General features: G+C 38.1%; 2 protein-coding genes across 3 annotated transcripts in view; one reads left to right on the forward strand and one right to left on the reverse strand.

Moving 5' to 3' along the window:
* The window catches only part of st3gal2 (ST3 beta-galactoside alpha-2,3-sialyltransferase 2), a gene marked incomplete at its 5' end in the record, with an annotated part of 27156 nt that extends 22210 nt beyond the window's left edge, over positions 1-4946 (forward strand). The window contains 2 exons of the mRNA XM_059334808.1: positions 1535-1654; positions 4093-4946. Coding sequence (XP_059190791.1) covers positions 1535-1654; positions 4093-4266 — 294 coding nt within the window. The remainder of the gene's footprint in view (positions 1-1534; positions 1655-4092) is intronic.
* A 13139-nt stretch (positions 4947-18085) lies between these two features.
* The window catches only part of aars1 (alanyl-tRNA synthetase 1), a 44102-nt gene continuing 35775 nt past the window's right edge, over positions 18086-26412 (reverse strand). The window contains exons 16-20 of one of the 2 annotated variants that reach the window (XM_059334472.1): positions 24278-24386; positions 23645-23758; positions 22395-22601; positions 20559-20672; positions 18086-18769 (exon numbers count right to left, since the gene is read on the reverse strand). In XM_059334472.1, coding sequence (XP_059190455.1) covers positions 18590-18769; positions 20559-20672; positions 22395-22601; positions 23645-23758; positions 24278-24386 — 724 coding nt within the window. In that variant the 3' untranslated portion in view covers positions 18086-18589. The remainder of the gene's footprint in view (positions 18770-20558; positions 20673-22394; positions 22602-23644; positions 23759-24277; positions 24387-26412) is intronic. The other variant, XM_059334471.1, reaches the window with a different exon arrangement.

Here is a 26412-nt window from a genome sequence, read left to right on the forward strand (position 1 = left end):
CTTTTCATCCAATTGGTTAAAAAAAAAGGTTAATTTCTCGAGGTTTCATGTGCACAAAAAAAACCCTGCTGGTCAAAACCTTTATTGTCATTTCAACTATTTGTGATGGTGAATCACTGCCAAGAACAATTTCATTTGATTTTGTGTGGTTCATTCATTCATTCATTCATTTAATCGGTTTTTGATTAATTTATGGGGAATGGTAAAAGTCTATTCATGTAAAAAAAAAAAAGTTGTTTCAATAAATCTGTTGCAGTGTTTTCCAGAGATTAGACAGTGATTGTGCTGATGGATTCTGGGCTGATGATGATGACTTTATTCATTTTAATTAAGAAAGAATATTTTTTGGATTGGACTCAATGTTGCGGGGATCCATTGCGCTTTATGTTTATACATCACGCCAAAACTCAAACCATTCCCTGAACCAGCGAGGCTTCAAACATCATCAATGACATCACTCATCCGTAAAGAAACGAGCCTCGATACCAGTAGTTCTCAACCTTTTTGAGTCGCGACCCCCAATTTAACATGCATGTTGTCCGTGACCCCCGCTCACTGAACACAATCTCACACACAGTTCAGATCACCCAAAAAAGAAACAAAATGACCAAAAAAAGAAACAAAATGACCACAAAATGATTAAAAAAAGACACAAAATTACCAAAAAAAGACACAAATTGACCTAAAAAAAGACAGAAATTGACCTAAAAAAAAGACACAAAATTACCAATAAAAGACACAAAATGACCACAAAAAGACACAAAATGACCAAAAAAAGAAACAAAATGACCACAAAATGATTAAAAAAAGACACAAAATTACCAAAAAAAGACACAAATTGACCTAAAAAAAGACAGAAATTGACCAAAAAAAAAGACACAAAATTACCAATAAAAGACACAAAATGACCACAAAATGACCAAAAAAGACAAATTGACCACAAAATTACCAAAAAAACACAAAATTACAAAAAACACACACAAAATGACTAAAAAAACACACAAAATGACCAAAAAAGGAAACAAAATGAACAAAAAAAGACACAAATTGACCACAAAATGATTAAAAAAAAGACACAAAATGATTAAAAAAGACACAAAATTACCCAAAAAGGACACAAATTTACCAAAAAAAAAGACACAAATTGACCTAAAAAAAGACACAAATGACCAATAAAAGACACAAAATGACAAAAAAAAAAGACACAAATTGACCACAAAATGATTTTAAAAAAGTCACAAAATGACAAAAAAAGACACAAAATGACCAGAAAAGACACAAAATTACCCAAAAAAAGACACAAAATTACCAAAAAAGACTAAAACACATGAACACTTTAACACAGTGGAGACAGAGCTGACTTCCAAAATGATTTGGCGACCCCCAGAAATCATCTCGCGACCCCAATTGGGGTCGGGACCCCTAGGTTGAGAATAGCTGCTCTATACGAGCTTCATAAAAGACTTCCCAGATTTCTCGACACGCGCTCCGTCCCATCTCTAGTATTTACCTTCCTCTGCATCTCTGTCTGCAGGTCCAGATCTTCAACCCAGCGTTCTTTAAATACATCCACGACCACTGGACCCGACACCACGGCCGCTACCCGTCCACCGGCATGCTGGTGCTGTTCTTCGCCCTGCACGTCTGTGATGAGGTCAGTTTCTTTCTCCTCTTTCTGCTTTCACCTGATCACATGCTGTAAATCTTTGCATCATGCTGATTTTTTAAATGTTTTAACCCATTGAAGCCTGGAAAGTGGATACGTCATTTTGTAGTATTGGTATAAGCTCTCAAATACTTTTTGAATTTCATTTCTATCTGCTACAGAGGCTGAAAAATCTATTATTTAGTAGAAGAGTTGACACTTCTGTTGAATTTCCAGAAAAACTTCAGGTTTTAGGGGCTTATTTTAAAATCGCCCAGAGGTTTTACAGACAGTTTCAGGCGTCAATGGGTTAATTGTTAATACTTATTATTATATTTTTTACTTGTTTATTTCCTTATATTTCTAGTTTATACTGCTGTTTAGTATTTATTGTTTTTTGCTAAACTTTGCTGCTGTAACTCTTGAAATTTCCCCTTTGTGGGACTAATAAAGAAAATCTTAATCTCAATCTTAAACTACTAGTGCAGCGCCCGTAGGAAGTATGTATTCGTTAGCATGCTAATCGTGAGATAGCACATTACGCAGTATACCCCACTTAAAGTACATTAACATTAACCCAATTATCTGATATACTATATTACATGTAAGCAGGCCAGCTGACAGTCTTGCCTGGGCCCAGGACGAGATTATCTTAGATGGGCCCCCCCGCGCCCAGATCTCTCCTTTTCTCTTGTTGTTCCTCTCCTCTCCTCTTTCTTTATAAGCCATGACTAAATGTGCAGCTATTTACCCTGCAGATTATGAGTGTATATTTTGAAATAAGGGGCTAATTCCCATCTTTCAAGTATAATATCCCTGATTTACAAAAAGCTTTTTTGCAGATAGCCTATTTGTGCAATGAGCTTTATGTATCTATTTTATTCTTTAAAATAAATTAAATATGAATTAAAACATTGCAAGCAAAAACATTCTCTCCTGTTCCTCTCCTCACATCTCTCTTTGACAAGAGACAATAATGGTTAAGATTAACAAACTACACATGCGCTGTTAATAAATACACTCTTCATATGTATTGGAATTCTGACACTAGCAGGAAAATAACTGACTAAATAAATAAACTATAAATGACTCTCTCTCTCTCTCTCTGTCACCTGACAGCTGCTGGATCTCTCTCCTCTCTGTCTCATCCTCTCTGACGGAGCTACCAAACTTAGTTTCTGTCAAAGATAGCGTGTTATCTAAAGGCTTTCATACAAGCTAATGGACGTTAACATTAGAGCGAGCTTGTTAGCTTACGTTACAAGGCTGTAAACATTGGCTGCGCTGTTTCTTACCTTGCTCTACGTTCACTTTACTAGTCCCAGCTTCACCGTCACCACCTTTTTAAAAAATATTTGTTCATAAAATAAGGCCTCCATTTTCTTCTTCTCGTCTTCTCTTTTCTTTCCGTTTCTGAGCACCGGACTTGTGTTTACCGGACGGCAACATCAAAGTTTGATCAGTGGCCAAACCATTTTTGTGTTGGGGGTGGGGGGGGTTCTTGACCACTAGTTTAAGGACAATTAGGAAGAAAATAAATAAAAAGCTTTTAACTCAAATACATATTACATTTTTTTTCCACAAATAGGCCTATTTCATTTTATTTTTTTAATCATTCCATAATTTAATGAGGGCCCAGTTCTGGGCCCCCCCCTACCCTGGGCCCGGGACAGCAGACCCGTTTGTCCCCCCCTATCGGCGGGCGTGCATGTAAGTACACTACTGGTCAAAAGTTTTAGAACACTCCATTTTTTCCAGAATTTTAGTGAAAATGATGCAGTTTAATGTCTCAGTGTACTCTGAAATTAATGCATATAACAAATAAACAATTTAAGTAAAAAAAATAAATCGTAGAATCAATTTAGACAGGAAAATGTATTCTAAACTGTTGACTCATTGAAGTAGCACCTTAACAGATAGAACAGCTGAACATCGAGATATGACCTAGACACACACACGCACACACACACACACACACACACACACAGAGATGCTTCTTGAGTGACAGGCACAATGGGAAAATTAAGAATTACTTATTTGTTTTTTGCGTTTCAAGAATAAAGTGTCCAGAATAATGTTGAACTTTCAGTATTAGTGCCAGGCACAAGATATTTCTTTTTATTTGGCATTTTGAGTCCAAATGTTGAGAATAACCTTTAAGGTTAAAACTTAACTTTTGAAAGCTGACATTTCGACTTAATTCCCAAAATGCAAAAATCGTTCTTCCCTGATTATATTTTTCTATCATAAAGTTCAACTTCATCCAACATTTTGACTTTATTTTATGCTGTATTCTCAACTTTTGACTTGTGCTAAATTTAAAAAAAACATCTTTCATTTTATTCCCTATCCCTGGCTATAATACCTCTCTGTCCACATGATATTCATCTTGGAGAGGTCCACATTTGTAATCACACTATTGCTTTCACTCTTGGACTCTCCTTTAGGTGAATGTGTTTGGTTTCGGGGCAGACAGCCGGGGGAACTGGCACCACTACTGGGAGCAGAACCGCTACTCCGGAGAGTTCAGGAAGACCGGAGTCCACGACGCCGACTACGAAGCCCAGATCATCCAACGGCTAGCCAAGGCCGGCAAGATCACTGTATTCCCTGGGAAATAACCAGCAAACCACCCTGTGTATCTAATGTTCCAGTGCTGCTACGGCAACAGACACTATAGAGGCTGCTTAGAACGTGTTAGATATTCTTGCTTTCACTCGCCTGCACCAGTTTGGGTTCCCAGTTTAAAGTCAAACCAAATGCTTACAGAAGGAGATCGGGAGCAGTCGTTAAATGGTACCAAACAATGTTATTCCATTCACTTTAGCTTATGTTGGAGGTCTGATAGAAACAGAGAACATGAAGATAGTTCTTCAGGAGCTGAGCCTTAAGATTGACTGATTAACTGGTAAATCAATGTTTTACCTCTAATGGACCGTGCAAGACCACTGATCTGTTTCAACCCGCAGCTTCCACTCAGGAGGGATAAAGACGTGATGGCCACAAATACGGACTTTGACCTCTAGACTCTCCATGGATGAGGGTCTAAACCTCATCCATTAACAAAAATATAGTACGCTACGTACTGAAGCAGCACCGTCAGCATCCAGAGACTATTGTCCTGCAGCCAAGGCATGTCTGACAGGAACAAAGTGTGCATAAACTTACAGTTTTTCCCCTTCTTAGCTGGAGACACTGCACTGTTGGCCTGCAAAACAAGACAGACTCACACTGTGGAGCTATCAGACGCTATTGTGCTGTTGAGACTTCATTTTCCATCTCGGACAGAATCCTGAACCATGACTTCTTTGTGAAAGAATTGTTCTTTCACGTCCGATATGAGGCCAGACCTCAATTGTCACTTTCTGCTTCACAAGACACTACGAGGCCACTGGCTCTGTGTTTAACGGTTGGTTATAAGAAGATGAGTGATTCCTGTGACTTTATATCGTTTGACTCTCCTCTAAGACCTGACCAGGCTTCACAAGGCCTCCACACCTTGCAGCAGACTCACAGAAGGAAACACGACCAAGACTCACTGCCTTCACTGCAGCAGCAGCATGAGCTTCAGCTTCTGCAGAGTCGGCTAACCTGGTTTATAAACCCCTGCAACCATGCTAGAGTCCTCACATCCAGACCGAGGGAGGAGGGTTCTGGGAGACTGTCGGTTTGACTGTGTGAGACTCTAATGAGGCCAAAAGTCTGTCTCCTGGGATTTCATGTTTGGATGGAGGCACGTTGGTTTCTGGACTGGAGTTTCATGCCCATGTGGTCTGTCAGCGTTTAATTTGGGAGGCGAGGACTGCAGACGAAGGGAGAACCTGTCAGACACACGTTTCTTTTTAAGGATGAAAAGAAAAGACGCCGGTTCACTTTTTACGTGCAAAAACTCTCACTCTTCTACACGGACTGTACTGGGTTCACCACTTTGGTTTTGATAGACAGAGAAGGACCCCGCTCTGTTGGTTTTCCCGCTCACAGACCTGACTCATGGATCCCAGAGGAGCAGGGACTGTCAGGAGCACTTTGCCCCAGATTAGGGCCCGTATTAGGGGCTGAAAGAAATCCCCACTGGATGTGAGAATCCTCTAACCTGTCAGCAGCTCGGCTCCATTAACCACTAGCCCTGGTCCCCGCTCAGCCAATTAAAACTCCAGCTCTGCCTGGAGTGGGCGGAGCCACCAGACGCCTTAGACTTCACCTCTGTACTGCATAAACTGCACTTCCTGTTTGTATTTTCATGTTGACGGCATATCCCCCCTGCAGACTGCAGACTACATTTGTTAGTTTTATTTTATGTACTGTTTAGCTTTGAGTTTACACTTCGGCTGGATTTATGCTCACATCCCATTTTATTCTCCACCCAGGTGGCGCATTAATGTTTTTTATCATGATTTGGTATCTGCAAGTAATGCCCTTATACAGATTTATAGCCTCCCTTGTTGGCTATTTGGATCTTTAACAAGGAGGCACAAACTAATATCAGCCGTTGAAGCGCTGCTAGACGTATAGAGTCAGTAGAAAACAGGAAATGTGTTCCACAGAGAGGGAGGAAAATAAAATGATTTGCTTTGACCTGAGGCTGTGAATCCATCCAAAGATGGCGTGACGAAGAAGAAGCGTTAATCAAGAAGCAGTTGGTGGCTGATAAGGAAGAGTACTCAGGGTTCCTACGCAGGTCTGGGAGATCTGGAGAAGCGGTGATTGAATTAGTCTTTTAAAGCATGATAAGTAATAATTCTACTGCATGGATGGGTTTAATGACACAGCTCTGGCTTTTAAAACTCACTTTGCAGACCTTAATTAGGAACAAATGAGTGTTTGTGTCTGGGACAGACTACTAAGTGCTGGTTGGAGTTCCAAGAGACACACACGCTCTTATATTTTCAATTAATTCTTTGCTAGTTAAGAGAAAAACATATCAACATCTCATTCTGCTCTTACCCTTGAATGGTGATCGATGAATCCCACTTGATTATAATGTTCAAAAATCCCAATGATTGCTTTTCATTATGCTAACTTATGTTTCCTCGTAATCCTCTCTCCCATTAATCATTCCCTGATTATCATTGTGGAGGATCATTAAATCCACCTTGAGGAGTCAAGGAGACTCTGGAGGAGCTAGGAGCCAGGAAACAGGAAACAGGAAACACAGGTGTAGCACGGCATAAACTGCTCTACAAAGCCGAACTGCAGTAACTACATGTTTGATCAAAATTGAGTTGCAACTTAAAATGAAAGTTTTAGATTTCAGTTTTGCTTTATTTTAGAGAAATAATGATTTACAAATTACAGTGACTACAAAATCCAACTCAAAACCAAATCAGACTTTATTTAAGTTGACTTACTGTGGTCTGCTTTGACTGTGATACACTGCAAAAAAGCCAACTTGTATTTTTTGGCCTAAAACAGTGATTTAAGTTGGTAAAACTTGGAAACATAAATTATTGACATTTAGGGCAATAATGTAAGTTAGCACAACAAAGGAAGCCAGTTGTCTGCTCAGAAACAAGTTGGTGAGTTGTTGTTACTTATATCTTTAAGTTGGGGTTCACAACAAGGGACAATAGTTCTGATAACTCTTATTTCTTTGTTGTGAAATTCAGTCATTAGCGAAAGCTAGCGGCTAACTGATGCTAGTGGCTAACTGATGCTAGCAGCTAACTGATGCTAGTGGCGCTGCTTGTTACAGCTACAAGAGTAGCCATTAGCGTATCAATGCTAACTCAAAATTGTGGTCACAACATTAGCTGACATTTCATAGCAGCGTTACAATCGGGCCAGAGAAATTCAGAGTTGAGCAAACTCAAAAACAAAACTTAAAATATTTAGTTTAATTGTCCAACTTAAAATTTTATCGAAGTTTGTTGCCTTGAAATTTTGAGTTCACCCAACTTTTCTTTTTTTGCAGTGTACAGTGTAGCCTTGTATTTCTTCATGGTGTTGAATAGTGAAGACAAGAATAATAGAAATACGTTTATTTAATAGTGAAACTATCTAGATAGTGATTAATTAAAATAAAAATCTACAATTTCTTTTTGAAATTAAGTCTAAAATACAAAAATCTTTCAATACAGTTGTTAAACACTTTTATATACACTTATAACAAAATCTGGTTACGAGTTAAAAAATGTTTAAATTAAATCACTGTTTTAGGCCAAAAAACACAAGTTGTCTTTTTTGCAGTGTGTACTTGTGCTCTGCTGCAGCCTTCTCTGTTGCTAACGCTGTGGCTGTGAAACGGTGGATACATTTTTAAAGCATCATAACCTTAAACCAAATGACTGGTTTCACTATTACAGTTTAATCAGTTTGGTCCAAAAACATTTGTGTAGAAGAGCCACACACTTTAATAATTTTATCCCCATTCGGGGCATTCAATAAAACCCTTTACTACTATAATAAAACTATACTACCCTACAAAGTCTAACTGCAGTAGCTACATTTTTGGACGAAATTGAGTTATAACAAAAAATGAACTCCTTGATGTCTGTTTTAACTTGTGACAAAGATTTAGATACTACAAAATCCAACTCAAAACCAAAGCAGGCAGCAGTAATTGCACTTGCAACAGCCTCTTAACAAATATATATATATATATATATTTTTTTTTTTTTTTTTTTTTTTTTTTTTAATTATTATTTTTTATTTTATTTTATTTTTTAAATTATTATTATTTTTATTTTGTTGAATAGTGAAGACAAGAATAATACAAATTATAAGTTTATTTGATAGGGAAATTATTATCTAGATAGTGATGAATTAAAAAGGTGAGATAAAATTATATTAAGACTAAAATACATTACTTTATCATATTAAGTCTAAAGTACACAAATCTTTGAATATAGTTGTTTACATTTTTTTTAAATACACTTATAACAAAGTGAATTTGAAATTGTGTATTCATTGAAAACAAAATATAAAATCTGAAGTTACTGAACTCTGTTTCTGCATGACTATTAGATCCTTTTACAGCTATGCAAGACCAGACTGCAGTAACTTCATTTGAAGGGTTGAGCATAAAAATGACATCATCAACACATGTAGAATAGCACCAACCTACCTATAACACATGTGGCTGACCAGTTAAAAACTTTAAAGCAGTTTTTCTCAGTTTAACTCTTTGTGTAGTTACTGCAGTTAGACTTTGTAGGACAGAATAGTTACAACCAAGAACATTTTTTTTCTGCAGACGCAGTTGGTGTATTATTATAGTGACTCATAATGTAAAGCGAGCTAAAAAAAAGACCCCAACAACTTATCTGCCACCTCCAGAAATGGTGAGAAAGAAAGATTGCTAAAAAAAAAAGCTGTGTAGGAACCGTGTGTGTCAGACGCCACATCACCTGTGTAATAACACCTGTGTGTGTGTGATCACAGGTGAAGGGATGTAACCACGAGGCATTATGAAGCTCCGTAAGTGTTTTTTAGAACATGTAGTTGAACCATTGCTCCTGCTGACAGTGAGGAGGGTCGGGGGGGCGTGCTGCCCCCAGCAGGTGATGTGAGGAACTGTGCCTCCATGCTGATATCATTTCTATTGGTGTTTTATTGTGTAACCACATGCTACGCTCATGTTTTACTGTTGTTCTTTACCTGCTGTCAGTCATTCTATCCTGCTTTGCACATCACCAGATTTTATAGCGACGGGTTCACTTTAAGAGCCTCTGCTGCTGAATCTGGACATGTTGTTTATGTTTTCTCTCCTTTCTCTGTCTCACACACACACACACACACACACACACACACACACTCATGCTTTTGTGCCTTGTCCTGCTGCCTACAGCTGCTCCACGGGCAACACACACCTGCTACCTTTGCATTTTTTTTCTTTTTTTTTGTCTCACACACACTCCACATCTTTTGGCTGAGAGCTGTGCCTTCTGAGCTGCACACACACACACACACACACACACACACACACACACACACACACACATTAAAACATACTCTGCCTTCTGCTGGGGTGCCTCCTGTTCTTCACTTTTTACTTCTTTGTGCACTGACATTGTTTTCTAAGAATGGCTGCAGGTTAAAGGAGAGGATGTGAAGTGTTGATGTGACTTGCTCTGAATTTATATTAGCTTGAACGTAAATGAATACTTTTGAGACATTCATGGCTTTTCTTCATAACATAGAGTAAAGAATGGCATACAGAGAGGCTCGTTTGCTGGATTCAAGCCCACTAAGTTCTCTCTGTATCTGTTTTCAGCTACACGGCAAATGAGACAAAGCGTCTAAATGTTTGGGCGTATCAGTGTTCTGCTGCTTTCGTGGTTCGTGTTTTCTTGGAGTTGTCAGCTTCTGTGGTCCTGTATGATTGATGTTTGTTTCCCAAGATGCTCCTTCCAGCTCCAGAATGAATATGTGTTGGAGATACCGTGGCTCTCTGCTAGCAGAATAACACATTCCTGGCACATTGTCGCAGCGTGCTGTGGGTAGAAAGTTCGTACTAGTCGACTTTGCCCCCAAACAAGGCGCGACTCTGTTCCAGCAGCGTTATCAGCATCCTTGATCCCTCCAGCTGTAGAGCAGAACGTTGTGACGGGACAGAAAGGGAAGCAGGGTGATCCCCCCTCTGCTGCGAGAGCTTAAATTAGACTGGAGGTTTTACAGTCCGTGACACAGATCTGAGAGTGTTCCCTGTAGCATTTCCAGCCCAAAAGTAGGTCTTTTCTCCTGACACTGACCCGAAACACCATTCTGGAGCAGCAGTTTTGTGGTCTGTGTCAGGAGCATCAGTCCAGAACTAAAGAGCAGCTTCGGTTCAGAGCATTCTGGGAAACGTGGTCCTTGATGGTGACAGTCACATGGTCACATGACCTGGGAGCAGCGAGGTTTCTCAGGTGAAATCTGAATGTTTGGTTCAGTCCTCTGGCAGAAACCTGCTTGTTCCTGTCACAACTAGAGGTGGACTGGTTTCCTTTTAAGCATTGTCTATTTCCTTCCTTCCTTCCTCCCTCCCTTCCTTCCTTCCTCCCCTCCCTTCCTTCCTCCCTCCCCTTCCTTCCTCCCTCATTCCCTCCCCTCCCTTCCTCCCTTCCCTCCTTCCTTCCCTCCCTCCCTTCCTTCCTCCCTCATTCCCTCCCTTCCCTTCCCTTCCCTCCTTCCTTCCCTCCTTCCTTCCTTCCTTCCTTCCTCCCTTCCTTCCTTCCTCCCTTCCTTCCTCCCTTCCTTCCTCCCTTCCCTCCTTCCTTCCTTCCTTCCCTTCCCTCCCTCCTTCCTTCCTTCCTCCCCTTCCTTCCTTCCTTCCTTCCTCCCCTTCCTTCCTTCCTTCCTTCCCTTCCTTCCTCCCTTCCTTCCTCCCTCCCTCCCTCCCTTCCTCCCTCCCTTCCTTCCTTCCTTCCTTCCTCCCTCCCTTCCCTCCCTCCCTCCCTCCCTCCCTCCCTCCCTTCCCTCCCTCCCCTTCCCTTCCTTCCTTCCTTCCTTCCTTCCTTCCTTCTCTTCCCTCCTTCCTTCTTTCTTTCCTTTCCTTTCCTTTCCTTTATTCCAGGGCAGACTCCCAACATATCCCCACAGCTAAATACTCTTTGTTCTACTTTGCTGTCCAGGTTCTTTTCCCATGCAGGATATTTTTACACCTTGCTGATCTGAGGCACATTTCAGCAAAACCACAAACAGCCAGTTTGCTGAAAGTGTTATTGAGCCTCGGACGACTCCACAAAGCAGCAGAACGAAACGGAGTTTACCACAATTTCCATGGAAAAGGAAGCAAATTAAGCTCATTCAATTATTTTTTTTATTGGATAATTAAACAGAATGAGTGTGAAAGCACACCTGTTCGGCTCACATTAATGAATATTGAGGTTTTTACATCAGAGGGTCTGTCTCGCAGCTCAGTCCCTTACATGCATCTACATTAGAAGAACTAGTTTGACATTTTGGGGACAAAGAGTAACATGAGAAGATTCATACCACTAATGCACATGTGTGTGATAAATATAGCAAGGAGACCATGAGCATAGCTTAGCATGGAGGCTGGGAACAGTAATATGCTAATGCAGGCTTCAAATGTACCACACAGAGAAGATCTTCTCTTAGCAAAACGCTGTTTTTACCAAAATGCCAGAGTAGATTGCTTTTTTATAATGGTTAATTGGTTTGGGTTTTTTCTAGCTGTAGTACTTCAGGCTTTATTACTCTAACATATTAATCATCATCTCATAACTGAGCTAGAATTAACACAAAATCAGAAAATTGGATCATTTTTCAGTTGCCTGGCAGGGAAAAACAGTCGAGGCAGGCAGCGTCTCCAGCTGTAACAAAAGAGAATCTGTGCCAGAGAAATCACAGCACACATGGCTGGAAAATGACTTAAATACCATTCACATCTCTCAAGAAACGTCTTTCCAGTCGCTATGGTTGCTATGGCTGCAGCTTGATGTCCTTCTAAAGGGGAGGGAGAGTACACTGCAAAAAAGATGTCTAAAAACACTTAATCTGAGGCTCAAAAATGAGAAATTAACTCTTAAAACAAGATAAATTATCTGACACTTCTAAATCTAAAGTTTTTTTTATCTTGATAAGAAACAAATAATTTGCAGGTCACTCTGCTCGGGCCAGTTCATTGCTGCTTGCAACTTTAATTCATCTTGTTTTAAGAGTTTGTTTCTTATTTTAAGCGTTCAACATGCTTATTTCTAGATTTAATCATCTTAATTGAAGAAATCTTGTCAAGGTAAATTATCTGTCCTAGTTAACCTAAAAAAAACACAACACTTTTTGAGTTTGCTATTCACACACTGCAAAAAAGGTGTGTTTAAAAACAGTAAATCTGAGGGAAGTGATCTTGCTGCAGGGACAGATAATTTCACTTGACAACATTTCTTAAATTAAGATTGTTGTAGAAATAAGCATGTTGAGCGCTTAAAATAAGAAATTAACTCTTAAAACGAGAAATTATCCAACACTCACACACATAATTGTCAGTTCATCGCTGCTTGCAGCTTTAATTCATCTTGTTTTAAGAGTTAATTTCTTATTTTAAGCGTTCAACATGCTTATTTCTAGATTAAATGATCTTAACCCATTGAAGCCTGGAAAGCGTTTACGTCGTTTTGTAGTATTTTGTATAAGCTCTCAAATACTTTTTGAATTTCATTTCTATCTGCTACAGAGGCTGAAAAATCTATTATTTAGTAGAAGAGTTCACACTTTTTTCCCCAGAATTTTTCCAGAATTTCCAGAAAATTAGAGGCTTATTTTAAAATCGCCCAGCGGTTTTTCAGGCCTCAATGGGTTAATTGAAGAAATCTTGTCAAGGTAAATTATCTGTCCATGCATGCAGCAAGATCATTTCCCTCAGATTTACTGTTTTTATCTGGTTTTTTAGACGAAACACCTTTCCTGCAGCGTAGGTTTCTGCAGCAGGGACAGGACTTTCAGCAGCTGTTTGAGATCTTAAAGGAACCGATGCATCCTGGTCTAAACACTGGCGCTTGGCACCGAGTTATCTTGTTTTAAGAGTTAATTTCTTATTTTAAGCATACAACATGCTTATTTCTAGATTTAACAATCTTAATTGAAGAAATCTTGTCAAGGTAAATTATCTGTACATGCAGCAAGATCATTCCCCTCAGATTTACTGTTTTTATCTTGTTTTTAGACATTCTTGCAGCGTAGGTTTCTGCAGCAGGAGTTTCAGCAGCTGTTTGAGATCTTAAAGGAACCAATGCATCCTGGTCTAAACACTGCTGCCTGGCACAGAGTTATTGCCTGCGACTGTTGCCAGAGCGCCGAGGTGTTTGAGGCGGAGGTGAGGAGCCTCAGGCAGCTCAGTCCTCATAACTCGCTGGGCTGCAGTGAGCAGGAACGTCTCTTTAGCAGCCGTCAGTGAGCTGCAGACGGCTCATATCAGACTGTCGCTGTGGATCGTAACGCTAACACTCATACCTCTGTCAGCTATTGTGCTAGTACTATCAATCAAGTATGAAGTATCAAGTAGGATTAAAGGCTGCTTAGTGAATACATCTGCCATAACTGCAAACTTACTGCTGGCTCATATGAAACATACTGTAGGAATAAAGAGTAGTGTGGTGTCTCAGTGTGGATGGTGAGTGGTTTCCTGCTGTCTTCATCATCTAGTCCCAGCTTTAATGTCTTCAGCAGGACTTCCTTTTGGACAAGGTAGTACATGTGTATTTACTGTATGATATGTGATCTGACTCTTTGTATCTTATGCTATTGTACAAATAAAAGCTTCATTAAACATGAGGGGAAACGTCTGATGTGTTTGTGGAATCATGATAATTTTATTTATAACTTGCGTTAAAAATTAGAGCTTGGATAGGTGCTTGACCACATGACAAGCAGGCGTAAAAGCATCTTTAATATATATATATATATATATATGGGGGGCCTATGGATGTAGTTTACATACAGGGGCGCAGGTGGGATTTGTGAAATTGGGGGGACAAAGCTGTCAGCAAATTATTTCTACTCAATGAGTTATTTTTCCACTCCATGCCTGAACCAAAATGTTATTTTAAGCATTTTAAATGAACTGTAGTGTAAACCAGTAGTTCTCAACCTTTTTGAGTCGCGACCCCCAATTTAACATGCATGTTGTCTGTGACCCCCGCTCACTGAACACAATCTCACACGCACAGTTCAGATCACCCAAAAAAGACACAAAATGACCAAAAAAGACACTAAATGACCAAGAAGACACTAAATGACCAAAAAAGACTCAAAATAACCCCCAAAAAGACACAAAATGACACAAAAAAGAGACACAAAATTACCAAAAAAGACACAAAATGACCAAGACACTAAATGACCAAAAAAGACTTAAAATAACCCACAAAATGACACAAAAAAGAAAAAAAAATTACCAAAAAAGACACAAATTGACCAGAAAATGATCAAAAAAAGACACAAAATGACCAAAAAAGACACAAAAAATTACCCAAAATGACTAAAAAAAGACACAAAATGACAAAAAAAAAGACCAAAAAGACTAATACACATTAACAGATGAACACTTTAACACAGTGGAGACAGAGCTGACTTCCAAAATGATTTGGCGACCCCCAGAAATCATCTCGAGACCCCAAGGTTGAGAATAGCTGGTATAAACAACAACCAACACATTTACATAAATAAAAAGAAATTTGTACATGAAATTCCCAGTGAAGCCAAACAAATTTACTGACTTGAAGCTGACTCAATGAAGGACCTAAAAACATCTCTCCTCCTTTATCACCCTGAACATTCTGCTGGGTGATTTCTTGTCTGTCAGGATTTTCTGAGACTACGATGAGGGGACGCAGACAAAGTAGGGGGGTCTGGGGAAATGTTTCCCCAGATAACTTTTTTACCCTAAAAGCCTAAATTCGGTGCATCTCATGCATTGTAATGCCACTATACCATCTCAATCATTACATATTTTAATGAATTACTGTAAAGGGGAATAAGGGTTCTGTTTTATTTAAGGCATCATATTTTTACAGTCTTTTTCAAAATTTTGTGATGGACTCTGCTAACACATCCATGTGCTCTTATTTTGAAAGCTACATGTGTTTGCTTTTATTTTGAAGGCGGGTCTAACGCGTTCTTAAGCCTTATTGGGTGTTTTATCTATTTACACTGACAGTCTGAACTTGGAGCTCAGAAAAACGTCGAATATTCTGACATTCGTGTAGACCTTGAACGCACCATTAACTGCCGGACTTGCTGTGCGCTGCAATGTAAATTCGTCTAATGCAGGGGTGTCAAACTCAAATACACAATGGGCCAAAATTTAAAACTTGAATAAAATTGCGGGCCAACATTGAACAAATAAACCTTTTAATATATACCAAACATGTTTTGCTTTAACATTAAATATGGAACCAGCAACGCTTATAAACATACAATATATAACTAAATAGTGCAGACATGCAAAATCAAATTTCAAATAAAAAACACATCAATGTCATTCATTTATTAAATAAAAATGGTATGCCTCTTTTCTATTTGTATTAGATTTCTTAAATTAAGATGAATAAATCTAGAAATAAGCATGTTGAATGCTTAAAATAAGAAATTAACTCTTAAAACAAGATAAATTAAAGCTGCAAGCAGCGATGAACTGGCCCGAGCGGAGTGACCTGACAATTATTAAGTGTTGGATAATTGATCTTGTTTTAAGAGTTAATTTCTTATTTTAAGTGCATGCTTAACATGCTTATTTCTAGATTTAACAATCTTAATTTAAGAAATGTTGTCAAGTGAAATTATCTGTCCATGCAGCACGATAAATTCCCTCAGATTTACTGTTTTTAGACCTTTTTTGCAGTGTGTGAAGAGCAAACTCCAAAAGTTTGAGTGTTTTTTTTAGGTTAACTAGCTCTACACCTCACTCAAATCTAATTGCTTTTATTGGACTCCAAGTTTGCTAACTCATGGCTCCAATCAGCTTTTGATGGTGTAGTATAGTTTATGTTACAAGTGGTATATTTTATTGTTACTTTTAATCATTAACACTGAAGGCAATATGTCAAGAGTTGGGTAAACAGCCTGAATCCGCTGCCCCCGAATGGTTAGAAAAGGTTTCTGCAGGTTGAGAATGATCGGCCCGTTCTGTGCAGCTGAAGGGTAATTTCAGGCCTGAACACTGAACACAATATTCAGAGTCTAAAGCAACACTTAACTGATTTATACCTCAATCAGTCTGGTCCAGTGATCCACATCTAATGATGAGTCTGACCTCGCTGCAGCTGTTCACATCTCAAGCCAATACTTGAAGTTCAGACCAAGGTTAGAATAGTTTTGGATTTTTCATTAGTTTTAGTTTTAATTTCGTTGTGAATTTTTGTTTTCAAATTCAGTTCGTTTTAAGAGTGAGTTTTCTAGTTTTAGTGTTAGTTTTAGTTTTTTTGTAATGGATATGTGCCTTTATTTCCTTTGGTTTATCATCTCAGCCCCAATAAGGTTATTAACTCTTACAGTTCTGGGTGTTTTGTATTTTGGTTCTAGTGTAAACATCCCAGTCTCAGTAAACATATTCACCATGTGTTGCATGTTCCAATAGAAACACTGAATTATGAATGAAAAAAGTTGACAAAGACGAAAACTAAGGACATTTTCACTATAATTTTAGTTAGTTTTAGTTAGTTTTGTAACCACAAAATACAGTTTCAGTTAGTTATCGTTTTTGAAAAAACTCTTTTTATTTTGATTTCAGTTAACTAAAAATCTTTTTTCAATTTTAGTTTTCGTTATTTTGTTAGTGTACTCTGAACCAAGGTTATTATAGTTAACGAAAACTGAGTCTGGACGTTCCTCCCTTCATTAATCACTAATATAAATAAATCACATTAAAAAGGTGGACACATGGCATTTACAAGTCGTATTTATTCCATTCTTATAACGTGACATTTCTCTGACATGGAACAGCTACAATGATAAAAGACATTTCCAACAGTCTGCATTGAACTGATATTAAATGAAGTTACACAGATTAATCATCGGACACGTTCATGATCATTTTACAGTTAAGGAATTATTCTCTGAGCAGACTAAACCCGTCGACTTCTTACACGTCAGTTAATGGCTTTGTTATTCGAAAAAAGCAAGACTATGATACAGCTAGAGCGCGAAAAATTCAGGTCCAATCGCAGGAGAGAGCAGACGGACGGAGCCACTGGTCAAAAGCATCGAGAGGACAAATGACCTTCTGCACCTAAATTGTTTAAGAGCTGGGCTACTTTTCTTTCAGAGGCTTAGCTTAGTTTTCACTTACACCAGTGGGACAGAAACAGCTTTAGGGGGTCGTCTTTAACCCACTGAGGCCTAAAACTGCCTGTAAAACCTCTGGGCGATTTTAAAATCAGCCCCTAAAACCTGAAGTTTTTCTGGAAATTCAACACAAGTGTCAACTCTTCTACTAAATAATAGATTTTTCAGCCTCTGTAGCAGATAGAAATGAAATTCAGAGAGTATTTGAGAGCTTATACAAATACTACAAAACGACGTATCCACTTTCCAGGCTTCAATGGGTTAAACAAAGTGCTACGATGAGATGAAAGACACACAGAGGCAGGATGGAAGTCTATCAGCTGACTGGCGTCCTCACTGGGGAGGTTTAGTCGCTCCGTCTGAGCTGAGCAGCACTTTAAAGGCTAAAATCGATCCGAAGCTCGTCCCTTTTTCTCTGTCACAGGCATGCAGTAATGAGGTGGACACTGAAATAACTCTCAAATCATCTGCCATCTTTCTACTTAACTACACGAGAGGATCATCCTATTAAATCTTCACCATCATATATATATATATATATATATATATATAGATACAGTACAGGCCAAAAGTTTGGACACACCTTCTCATTCAATGCGTTTTTCTTTATTTTCATGACTATTTACATTGTAGATTCTCACTGAAGGCATCAAAACTATGAATGAACACATATGGAATTATGTACTGAACAAAAAAAGTGTGAAATAACTGAAAACATGTCTTGTATTTTAGATTCCTCAAAGTAACCACCCTTTGCTTACTAGAATATAAGACATGTTTTCAGTTATTTCACACTTTTTTTGTTAAGTACATAATTCCACATGTGTTCATTCATAGTTTTGATGAATCTACAATGTAAATAGTCATGAAAATAAAGGAAACGCATTGAATGAGAAGGTGTGTGTCCAAACTTTTGGCCTGTACTGTATATGTATGTCATTTCCACAGAGATTCTTTTTTACTGGGGCAAATAGTCTCAATAAATAAATATACGAGTGGCTCAGTTTCTGTCAGTGGTCATCTGTCAACATGGTGAGCGAGAGGCTGGTGAGTTTCTGGTTTCTAATCTGAGTTTTGTGACGCAAATGGAGAAGAAAAGAGGAGAGGAAACAGATGAAGGTGATTTCTAACTCTGTTAAGACTCGGCCCCTTACCATATTTCCACTCTGCTACCCGACCTATGTTTGCTATCTCCTCCCCTCTCTCTCCTCCTCCTCTCCTCTTTTAGTTCTCTCCCAGTTTAAGCTGAGCGAACTGGTTGGCCATCTGCAGGGCCTCCTGCAGACACTGTGTGTTCTTGCCCGTGGCCTGGGCCGACATGTCCTTCCCGCCTCCTTTTCCGTCCAGCAGGGGGCACAACTCATGAACCCACTCGCTGGCCTTCAGCCCGCGGTTGGCCACGTCCTGCAGAGAGACGAGCATCAGGGTTAAACCTGTTCAATGCTTCATGACTGGAAAATGCAGTAAAAAAAGAGTGTGACTGCACTGCAAAAAAGGTGTGTCTAAAACAAGATGAAACAGTAAATCTGAGGGAAATGATCTTGCTGCATGGACAGATTTGCTGCATGGACTACATTTTGTGGTCAATTTGTGTCTTTTTTGGTCAATTTGTGCCTTTTTTGGTCATTTTGTGTCTTTTTTGGTAATTTTGTTTCCTTTTTTGGTCATTTTGTGCCTTTTTGGTCATTTTGTGTCTTTTTTGGTCATTTTGTGTCTTTTTTTTAGTCATTTTGTGTCGTTTTTGGTAATTTTCATAGAAATCTTGTCAAGGGAATTATCTGTCCATGCAGCAAGATCAATTCCCTCAGATTTAGTGATTTTATCTTGTTTTTATCATTTTGTGGTCAATTTGTGTCTTTTGTGGTCAATTTGTGCCTTTTTTGGTAATTTTGTGTCTTCTTTTAGTCATTTTGTGTCTTTTTTTGGTCAATTTGTGTCTTTTTTGGTAATTTTGTGTCTTTTTTTGGTAATTTTGTGTCTTTTTTTGGTAATTTTGTGTCTTTTTTTGGTAATTTTGTGTCTTTTTTGGTAATTTTGTGTCTTTTTTGGTAATTTTGTGTCTTTTTTTGGTCATTTTGTTTCCTTTTTTTGGTCATTTTGTGTCTTTTTTGGTCATTTTGTGTCTTTTTTGGTCATTTTGTGTCTTTTTTAGTCATTTTGTGTCTTTTTTGGTAATTTTGTTTCTTTTTTTGGTCATTTTGTTTCCTTTTTTTGGTAATTTTGTTTCCTTTTTTTGCAATTTTGTGTCTTTTTGAGCCTTTTTTGGTAATTTTGTGTCTTTTTTTAGTAATTTTGTGTCTTTTTTTTGTCATTTTGTGTCTTTTTTTAGTCATTGTGTGTCTTTTTTTTTGTCATTTTGTTTCCTTTTTTTGGTCAATTTATGTCTTTTTTGGTCAATTTAAAAGATAAAAAAAACTTTAGATTTAGAAGTGTTAGACAATTCATATTGTTTTAAGAGTTAATTTCTTATTTTAAGCGTTCAACATGCTTATTTCTAGATTTAACAATTTTGATTTAAGAAATCTGGTCAAGTGAAATTATCTGTCCATGCAGCAAGATCATTTCCCTCAGATTTACTGTTTTTATCTTGTTTTTATCATTTTGTGGTCAATTTGTGCCTTTTTGGTCATTTTGTGTCTTTTTTTTGTCATTTTGTGTCTTTTTTTAGTCATTGCGTGTCTTTTTTGGTCATTTTAGTTCTTTTTTTAGTCATTGTGTGTCTTTTTTGGTAATTTTGTGTCTTTTTTTGGTCATTTTGTGTCTTTTTTGGTCATTTTGTGTCTTTTTTGGTCATTTTATTTCCTTTTTTTGGTAATTTTGTTTCTTTTTTTGGTAATTGTGTTTCTTTTTTTGGTCATTTTAGTTCTTTTTTTAGTCATTGTGTGTCTTTTTTGGTAATTTTGTGTCTTTTTTTGGTCATTTTGTGTCTTTTTTTGGTCATTTTGTGTCTTTTTTGGTCATTTTATTTCCTTTTTTTGGTAATTTTGTGTCTTTTTTTATTGTTTTAAGAGTTAATTTCTTATTTTAAGCGTTCAACATGTTTATTTCTAGATTAAACAATCTTAATTTAAGAAATCTTGTCAAGGTAAATTATCTGTCCATGCAGCAAGATCATTTCCCTCAGATTTACTGTTTTTATCTTGTTTTTAAACGGCCCTTTCCTGCAGTGTGTATGGGGGGGGGGGGGTGTTACCTGTGGGACTTGACACAGGCAGGTGATCTTGCCGGCGTCTGGGTCTACGGTGAAGAGCATGGCGGCGGTCTGAGGAGAATGCGTCTTCAGCAGCTTCAGAGACTCGTTCAGAGCCTGAGAGAGGAGAAGAAGAAATGTAAGAAGTAAAAACAAAAAATAAAGAGAGAGAGAGGAGAAAAAGAGTGGTAACCGGGAGGGAAGAAGCAAAAAAAAAAAAGTCTCATCAGCACTATTGATGTCTCAAGGTCAGAACTAATGGGCCACAGAGCTGATTTGGTCCCATGGCAATAACACAATGAGATAAGCTATGAGACTGCCTGAGAAAATGTGCACCGCTGCAGAGATAAACTGGATTTTAATGCTGTTTGTACTTTCATTTTTATTTTTGTACGGGATGCTAAAGAAGTCTCCGGTTTGGATTATAGATTTTCTCGTGTGTGTGTTTGTGGGGTCTTCTTTAACCCTTTGATGTTTGTTTTTGATTATCATACATCCTAATTTTTTGTTTTTCATTTCTTACTTTTTGCATAAAAACCCTTTTATTATTATCACTACGCTTCTAATGCACAACATTGGTCAAAAATGGCTCATTCATCCACATTTGATTTAAAATTAAATGACCTAATACTATAATAATAGTAATTTGTTTCAAGTAGTTACTTTCCACACTCATATATTTAATATATTTAACATGTTTATGTATCATTTTGTCACACATACAGTGTATCTGGAAGGTTTTCACAGCGCTTCACTTTTTCCACATTTTTTTTATGTTTCAGCCTTATTCCAAAATTGATTAAATTCATTTTTCCTTAAAATTATACACACAATACCCCATCATAATGACATTTCTGACCCATGCTGTGCATTAGAAGCGTAGTGATACAAAAAGGGTTTTTATTCAAAAAGTAAGAAAAGAAAAACAAAAAATTAGGATGTATGATAATCAAAAACAAGTTGATTGAGGAAAACCTGGAATACTGAATGATGAAATTAATTTATTGTAAAGATATAGAAAATTAAAAACTCAGTCGGGTCACTTTAGACCATGGGTCTCAAACTCGCGGCCCGCGGGCCAATTGCGGCCCTCGTGGCGATATTTTGTGGCCCCCACCTTGATATGAAAGTTTAATGTGAGTTTTATATGAATGGCCCTTTACCATTTACCACCTTTTTAAATCATTTTGTGTCTTTTTTTTTATAATTTTGTGTCTTTTCTTAATAATTTTTGGTCTTTTTTGGTAATTTTGTGTCTTTTTTAATAATTTTGTGTCTCTTTTGTAATTTTGTGTCTTTTTTGGTAATTTTGTGTCTTTTTAAATCATTTTGTGTCTTTTTTTTTTATAATTGTGTCTTTTCTTAATAATTTTTGGTCTTTTTTGGTAATTTTGTGTCTTTTTTAATAATTTTGTGTCTTTTTTGTAATTTTGTGTCTTTTTTGGTAATTTTGTGTCTTTTTAAATAATTTTGTATCTTTTTTGGTAATTCTGTTTCTTTTTTTGTAATTTTGTGTGTTTTAAGTAATTTAGTGTTTTTCAGTCATTTTTTGTAATTTTGTGTTTTTTTTCTGTCATTTTGTGTCTTTTTTAAGTAATTTAGGTTTTTTTCTGTCATTTTATGTCTTTTTTTTTTTTTTTTTTCATTTTCAGTGTTTTTTCAGTAATTTTTAGTAATTTTGTGCCTATTTTTGTTCATTTTGATACTGCCCAAATGGCCCCCAGGTTATTTGAGTGTGAGACCCCTGCTTTAGACCCATGTTGTGCATCAAAGGGTTAAAAAGGACATTTTTTCCGGACGATTTACATTTTTGCAGATTGTTGAAATGTCTGGACTCACCTTGGCAGACGCTCCCGTCTCCATCTCCATCACCAGCACTGCTTGGTTGGGGCTGCTCTCTATCACCTCCTTGGTCTTCTCCAGGACTCTCTTCTGGATGTCGGCCTTGTAGTTGCGGTCCAAGTCGTCCATGGTCTTCTTCAGGCCCTTTAGGGATTCCCTCATCTCGTCCTTCCTCCACTGGGAGATCACTGCTGTTCCTATCAACTGCAGAGAGGACGGACATGTTGTCACCATGTACTGTTTTTATTAGGGTTGTCAAAAGTATCCATACTAAAACGTTGTATCCGGACCAAGGTTATTATAGTTAAAGAAAACTAACGAAATAACGAAAACTAAAATTGAAAAAACATTTTTGTTAAGTGAAATAAAAATAAAAACAAGAGGTTTAAAAAAAAACGATAACTAACTGAAACTGTATTTTGTGGTTACAAAACTAACTAAAACTAACTAAAATTATAGTGAAAATGTCCTTAGTTTTTGTTTTTGTCAATTTTTTTCATTCATAATTCAGTGTTTCTATTTGAACATGCAACACATGGTGAATATGTTTACTGAGACTGGGATGTTTACACTCCAACCAAAATTCAAAACAGTTAATAACCTTATTGGGGCTGAGATGATAAACCAAAGGAAATAAAGGCACATACACATTACAAAAAAACTAAAACTAACACTTAAACTAATAAAAACTAAACTAAAACTAGCAAACTCACTCTAAAAACTAACTAAAACTAACTGAATTTGAAAACAAAAATTCACAACGAAATTAAAACTAAAACTAATGAAAAATCCAAAACTATTATGATCTTGGTCCGGATACGATACTCATTTTCAAAAGCATCGATTAGCCGCAGCTAGCAATTAAAGGCTGATGTCACGTTAATGATTATAAGCAACGTAAATAAATAAATTAGGCACGTAGTATGGCCATATTACGTTAATTGACACAGTGTCAGTATACATAAGCATAGAGTTAATAAGTTTACATGAATGTTGTTGACTGAAAAGTGTTATTTTCTCTCGTGAAGTCTCAGAATGAACACAAAGTCTAAGCAATAAAAACCCAAAGACCTGATAATTAGAGTAAAAATGTGTTCCAATAAGTGACCCTGCATATAATAATCATGTTTATTTTGTTGCAAAGTATAGCAATGATGATCTTTTTTGTACAAATTTGATCTTGCTTTCAAACTTTTAGTCTGTAGTGTATAATCTGGAGTGTGTGGAGTAGAAGAGAAGGCCTTTACCTCAGTCATGTCAGCGATGTCTTTCTGGATGTCTTTGTTCGGGGCCGTCTGCTGCTTCACTTTGTCTCCCAGTTCGGACAAAGCCTGTTGCAGCGAATCGGCTTTCCTCTGGGCCTGGAGGACGAGAGACACGGAGGTTGTGAGGGGAGAAGAGCAAAAAAAGTGGAGGGAGAGAGGAGAATGGGGAAAAAAGCAGAGCGGGGGAAGCGAGAAAGAAGTGGTGGAAAAGGCGAGAAAGACAAAGAAGAGGATCAAACGGAAACTGTTGTCTAAAAATAGTAAAGATTAATTTGTCCTCGGGGCCTGGAGAGAGGGGGGAAATGCAAAATGCTCCTTTGTAGCTCCGAGTTCACCAGGCAAAAACAAGTTTCATTAAAGTTTCATCGCTGGGGAAGCATTTTCACATCAGGGACTCAAATAAGACATGTGGTCCCCTTAGTGAGACGGTTTGTTTAGCTGTTAATGGTCAAATGATTTTGTTGCCGCTCACAAGTAATTAATTCATTTAATACAGACAGACACTGCAGGAATATTAAATCTAGACTCTTCTATGCGAGAGTGGGTGGATGTGTTACATGAGCATAGTGCTGGAAGCGATTGTGTGTGTGTGTGTGTGTGTGTGTGTGTCCTGACCTTCTGGGCCTCTGTTCCTGTCACAGCAACAATGCGGCGGATGCCCTTAGCGATGGCCTCCTCTGAGACGATGACAAACGGCGCGGCGTGACCCGAGTTCTGCAGATGGCTGCAGATAACAGAAACCAACAGTTACACAGGCAGAGAGGAGGAGAGGAGGAGGAGAGGAGGAGAGGAGCAGGAGCACGACTACAAAACAACAACAAAAACAACAGCAACAGCAGCAGCAGGAGGAGGAGGAACGAGGGATTCTTTGAAGTGTCTGTGGATTAAAACGACGGATCAAAGACAATATCAGGAAGCACAACAATAGTTTACTAAAGTGGAAGAGCTGCATGAGACGGTGGGACATGCAATTAAAAAAAACAAGCCTTGTGCAAATGTTTCCTCCTGTGCTCCACACACCCCAATTTTTCCAGTTTTTTATTGAAATTCAAGCAGTTCAAGTCAAATGAACAGCTTGAAAGGGTCCAAAGGTAAGTGGTGAACTGCCAGAGGTAAATAAAAAAAGGTAAGCTTAACCAAAACTGAAAAATAATGTACATTTCAGAATTATACAAGTAGGCCTTTTTCAGGGAACAAGAAATGGGTTAACAACTTAACTCTATGGAGTCTTGGGCTATTTTGTCCATTTTTGAATTCTTTTCATGTCTTTGTAAGTCATTTTGTGTCTTTTTTTGGTCATTTTGTGTCTTTTTTAGTCATTTTGTGTCTTTTGGTGTCTTTTTTGTCATTTTGTGTCTTTTTTTTTGTCATTTTGTGTCTTTTTTTCATCCTTTAGTCCAACACAAAATGTGATTTTGAATCTTTTTTTTACTTTCAAAACACTATCATGCTCAATAAAGAATTTTAAATGTTGCAAATGTGCATTAATTTCAGAGTACACTGAGACATTAAACTGCATAATTTTCAATTCAATTCTGGAAAAGTTGGTGTGTTCTAAAACTTTTGACCAGTAGTGTACATGAGACGGTGGGACATGCAATTAAAAAAAAACAAGCCTTGTGCAAATGTCTCCTCCTGTGCTTCAGTCAGAACTCCAGACACATGCAGGGTGGTTTTTAACACCGATGCACATAAAATACAGCTCGGAAATCATTTTGACTCAAATCAAATGAAAAGTCTTGCTGTAATCTTTGCCAGAGCCGGGCCCGTCTTGGCATTCAGGTGAATTTTACAGCTAGAAGCAGACAGTGTAAAAGTCAATGCAGCAAGTCTAATCGCTGGATTGAGCTCTACGAAATGTTCCAGGTCTCGTCTGCACGGGGACACGGCCGTCTCACCGTACAGACCTGCAAATCCAATTAACGCTTTACACTTGACGCCGCGCCGCTGGGCAGGTCTGACACTTCTGAAAAACCTGTCAGCTTCATGCATCGTGGAAGATGCACTGTAATTATCAGCCACACTTGAGATTTGAAGGTGAACGCACAATCAAAGCAGGCGGTCATGCTACAAAAGTATGAACGGGTGTTAAATCTTCCATCCTGCTGCGTTTTTTGTTCTGCTACTTTCACTAATGTGTCTGAAAATTCAACAATCGCTATGTAGGACAACACAGTTATGGAGCATGCTGCTCTCTCTGCTAAGGAATCATCAGTTTTCCAGTTTTGATATGGATGCCTTATATTATTAGTCTCTATAGCCTTTGATAGACTTCATGTAGCCTAAATATAGAAATCTTACCTCTCACAGTTACAAACAAAAGGTCCTTATATTCAGCTATTTTCACATTTGAGGTCTGAGATGTGGTATTAATATAAATGAACTTAAAAAAAAAGTGTAGTCTCGTCAGTCTTGTTTGTGATGTTTTCATTCATTGCTATAAAATTACGGTGGCCCTGAAGTGCAAAACACACCAGCAATTCACACAACACGCCAGCATTTCACCAAAACGCGACAGCATTTCAATGCTGGCGTGTTGTGGCGGATTGCTGGCGTGTTGTGGCGGATTGCTGGCGCGTTGTGGCGGATTGCTGGCGTGTTGTGGCGGATTGCTGGCGTGTTGTGGCGGATTGCTGGCGTGTTGTGGCGGATTGCTGGCGTGTTGTGGCGGATTGCTGGCGTGTTGTGGCGGATTGCTGGCGCGTTGTGGCGGATTGCTGGCGCGTTGTGGCGGATTGCTGGCGCGTGGT

This window comes from Centropristis striata, chromosome 6 (assembly GCF_030273125.1).
Source record: "Centropristis striata isolate RG_2023a ecotype Rhode Island chromosome 6, C.striata_1.0, whole genome shotgun sequence".
Lineage (NCBI taxonomy): Eukaryota > Metazoa > Chordata > Actinopteri > Perciformes > Serranidae > Centropristis > Centropristis striata.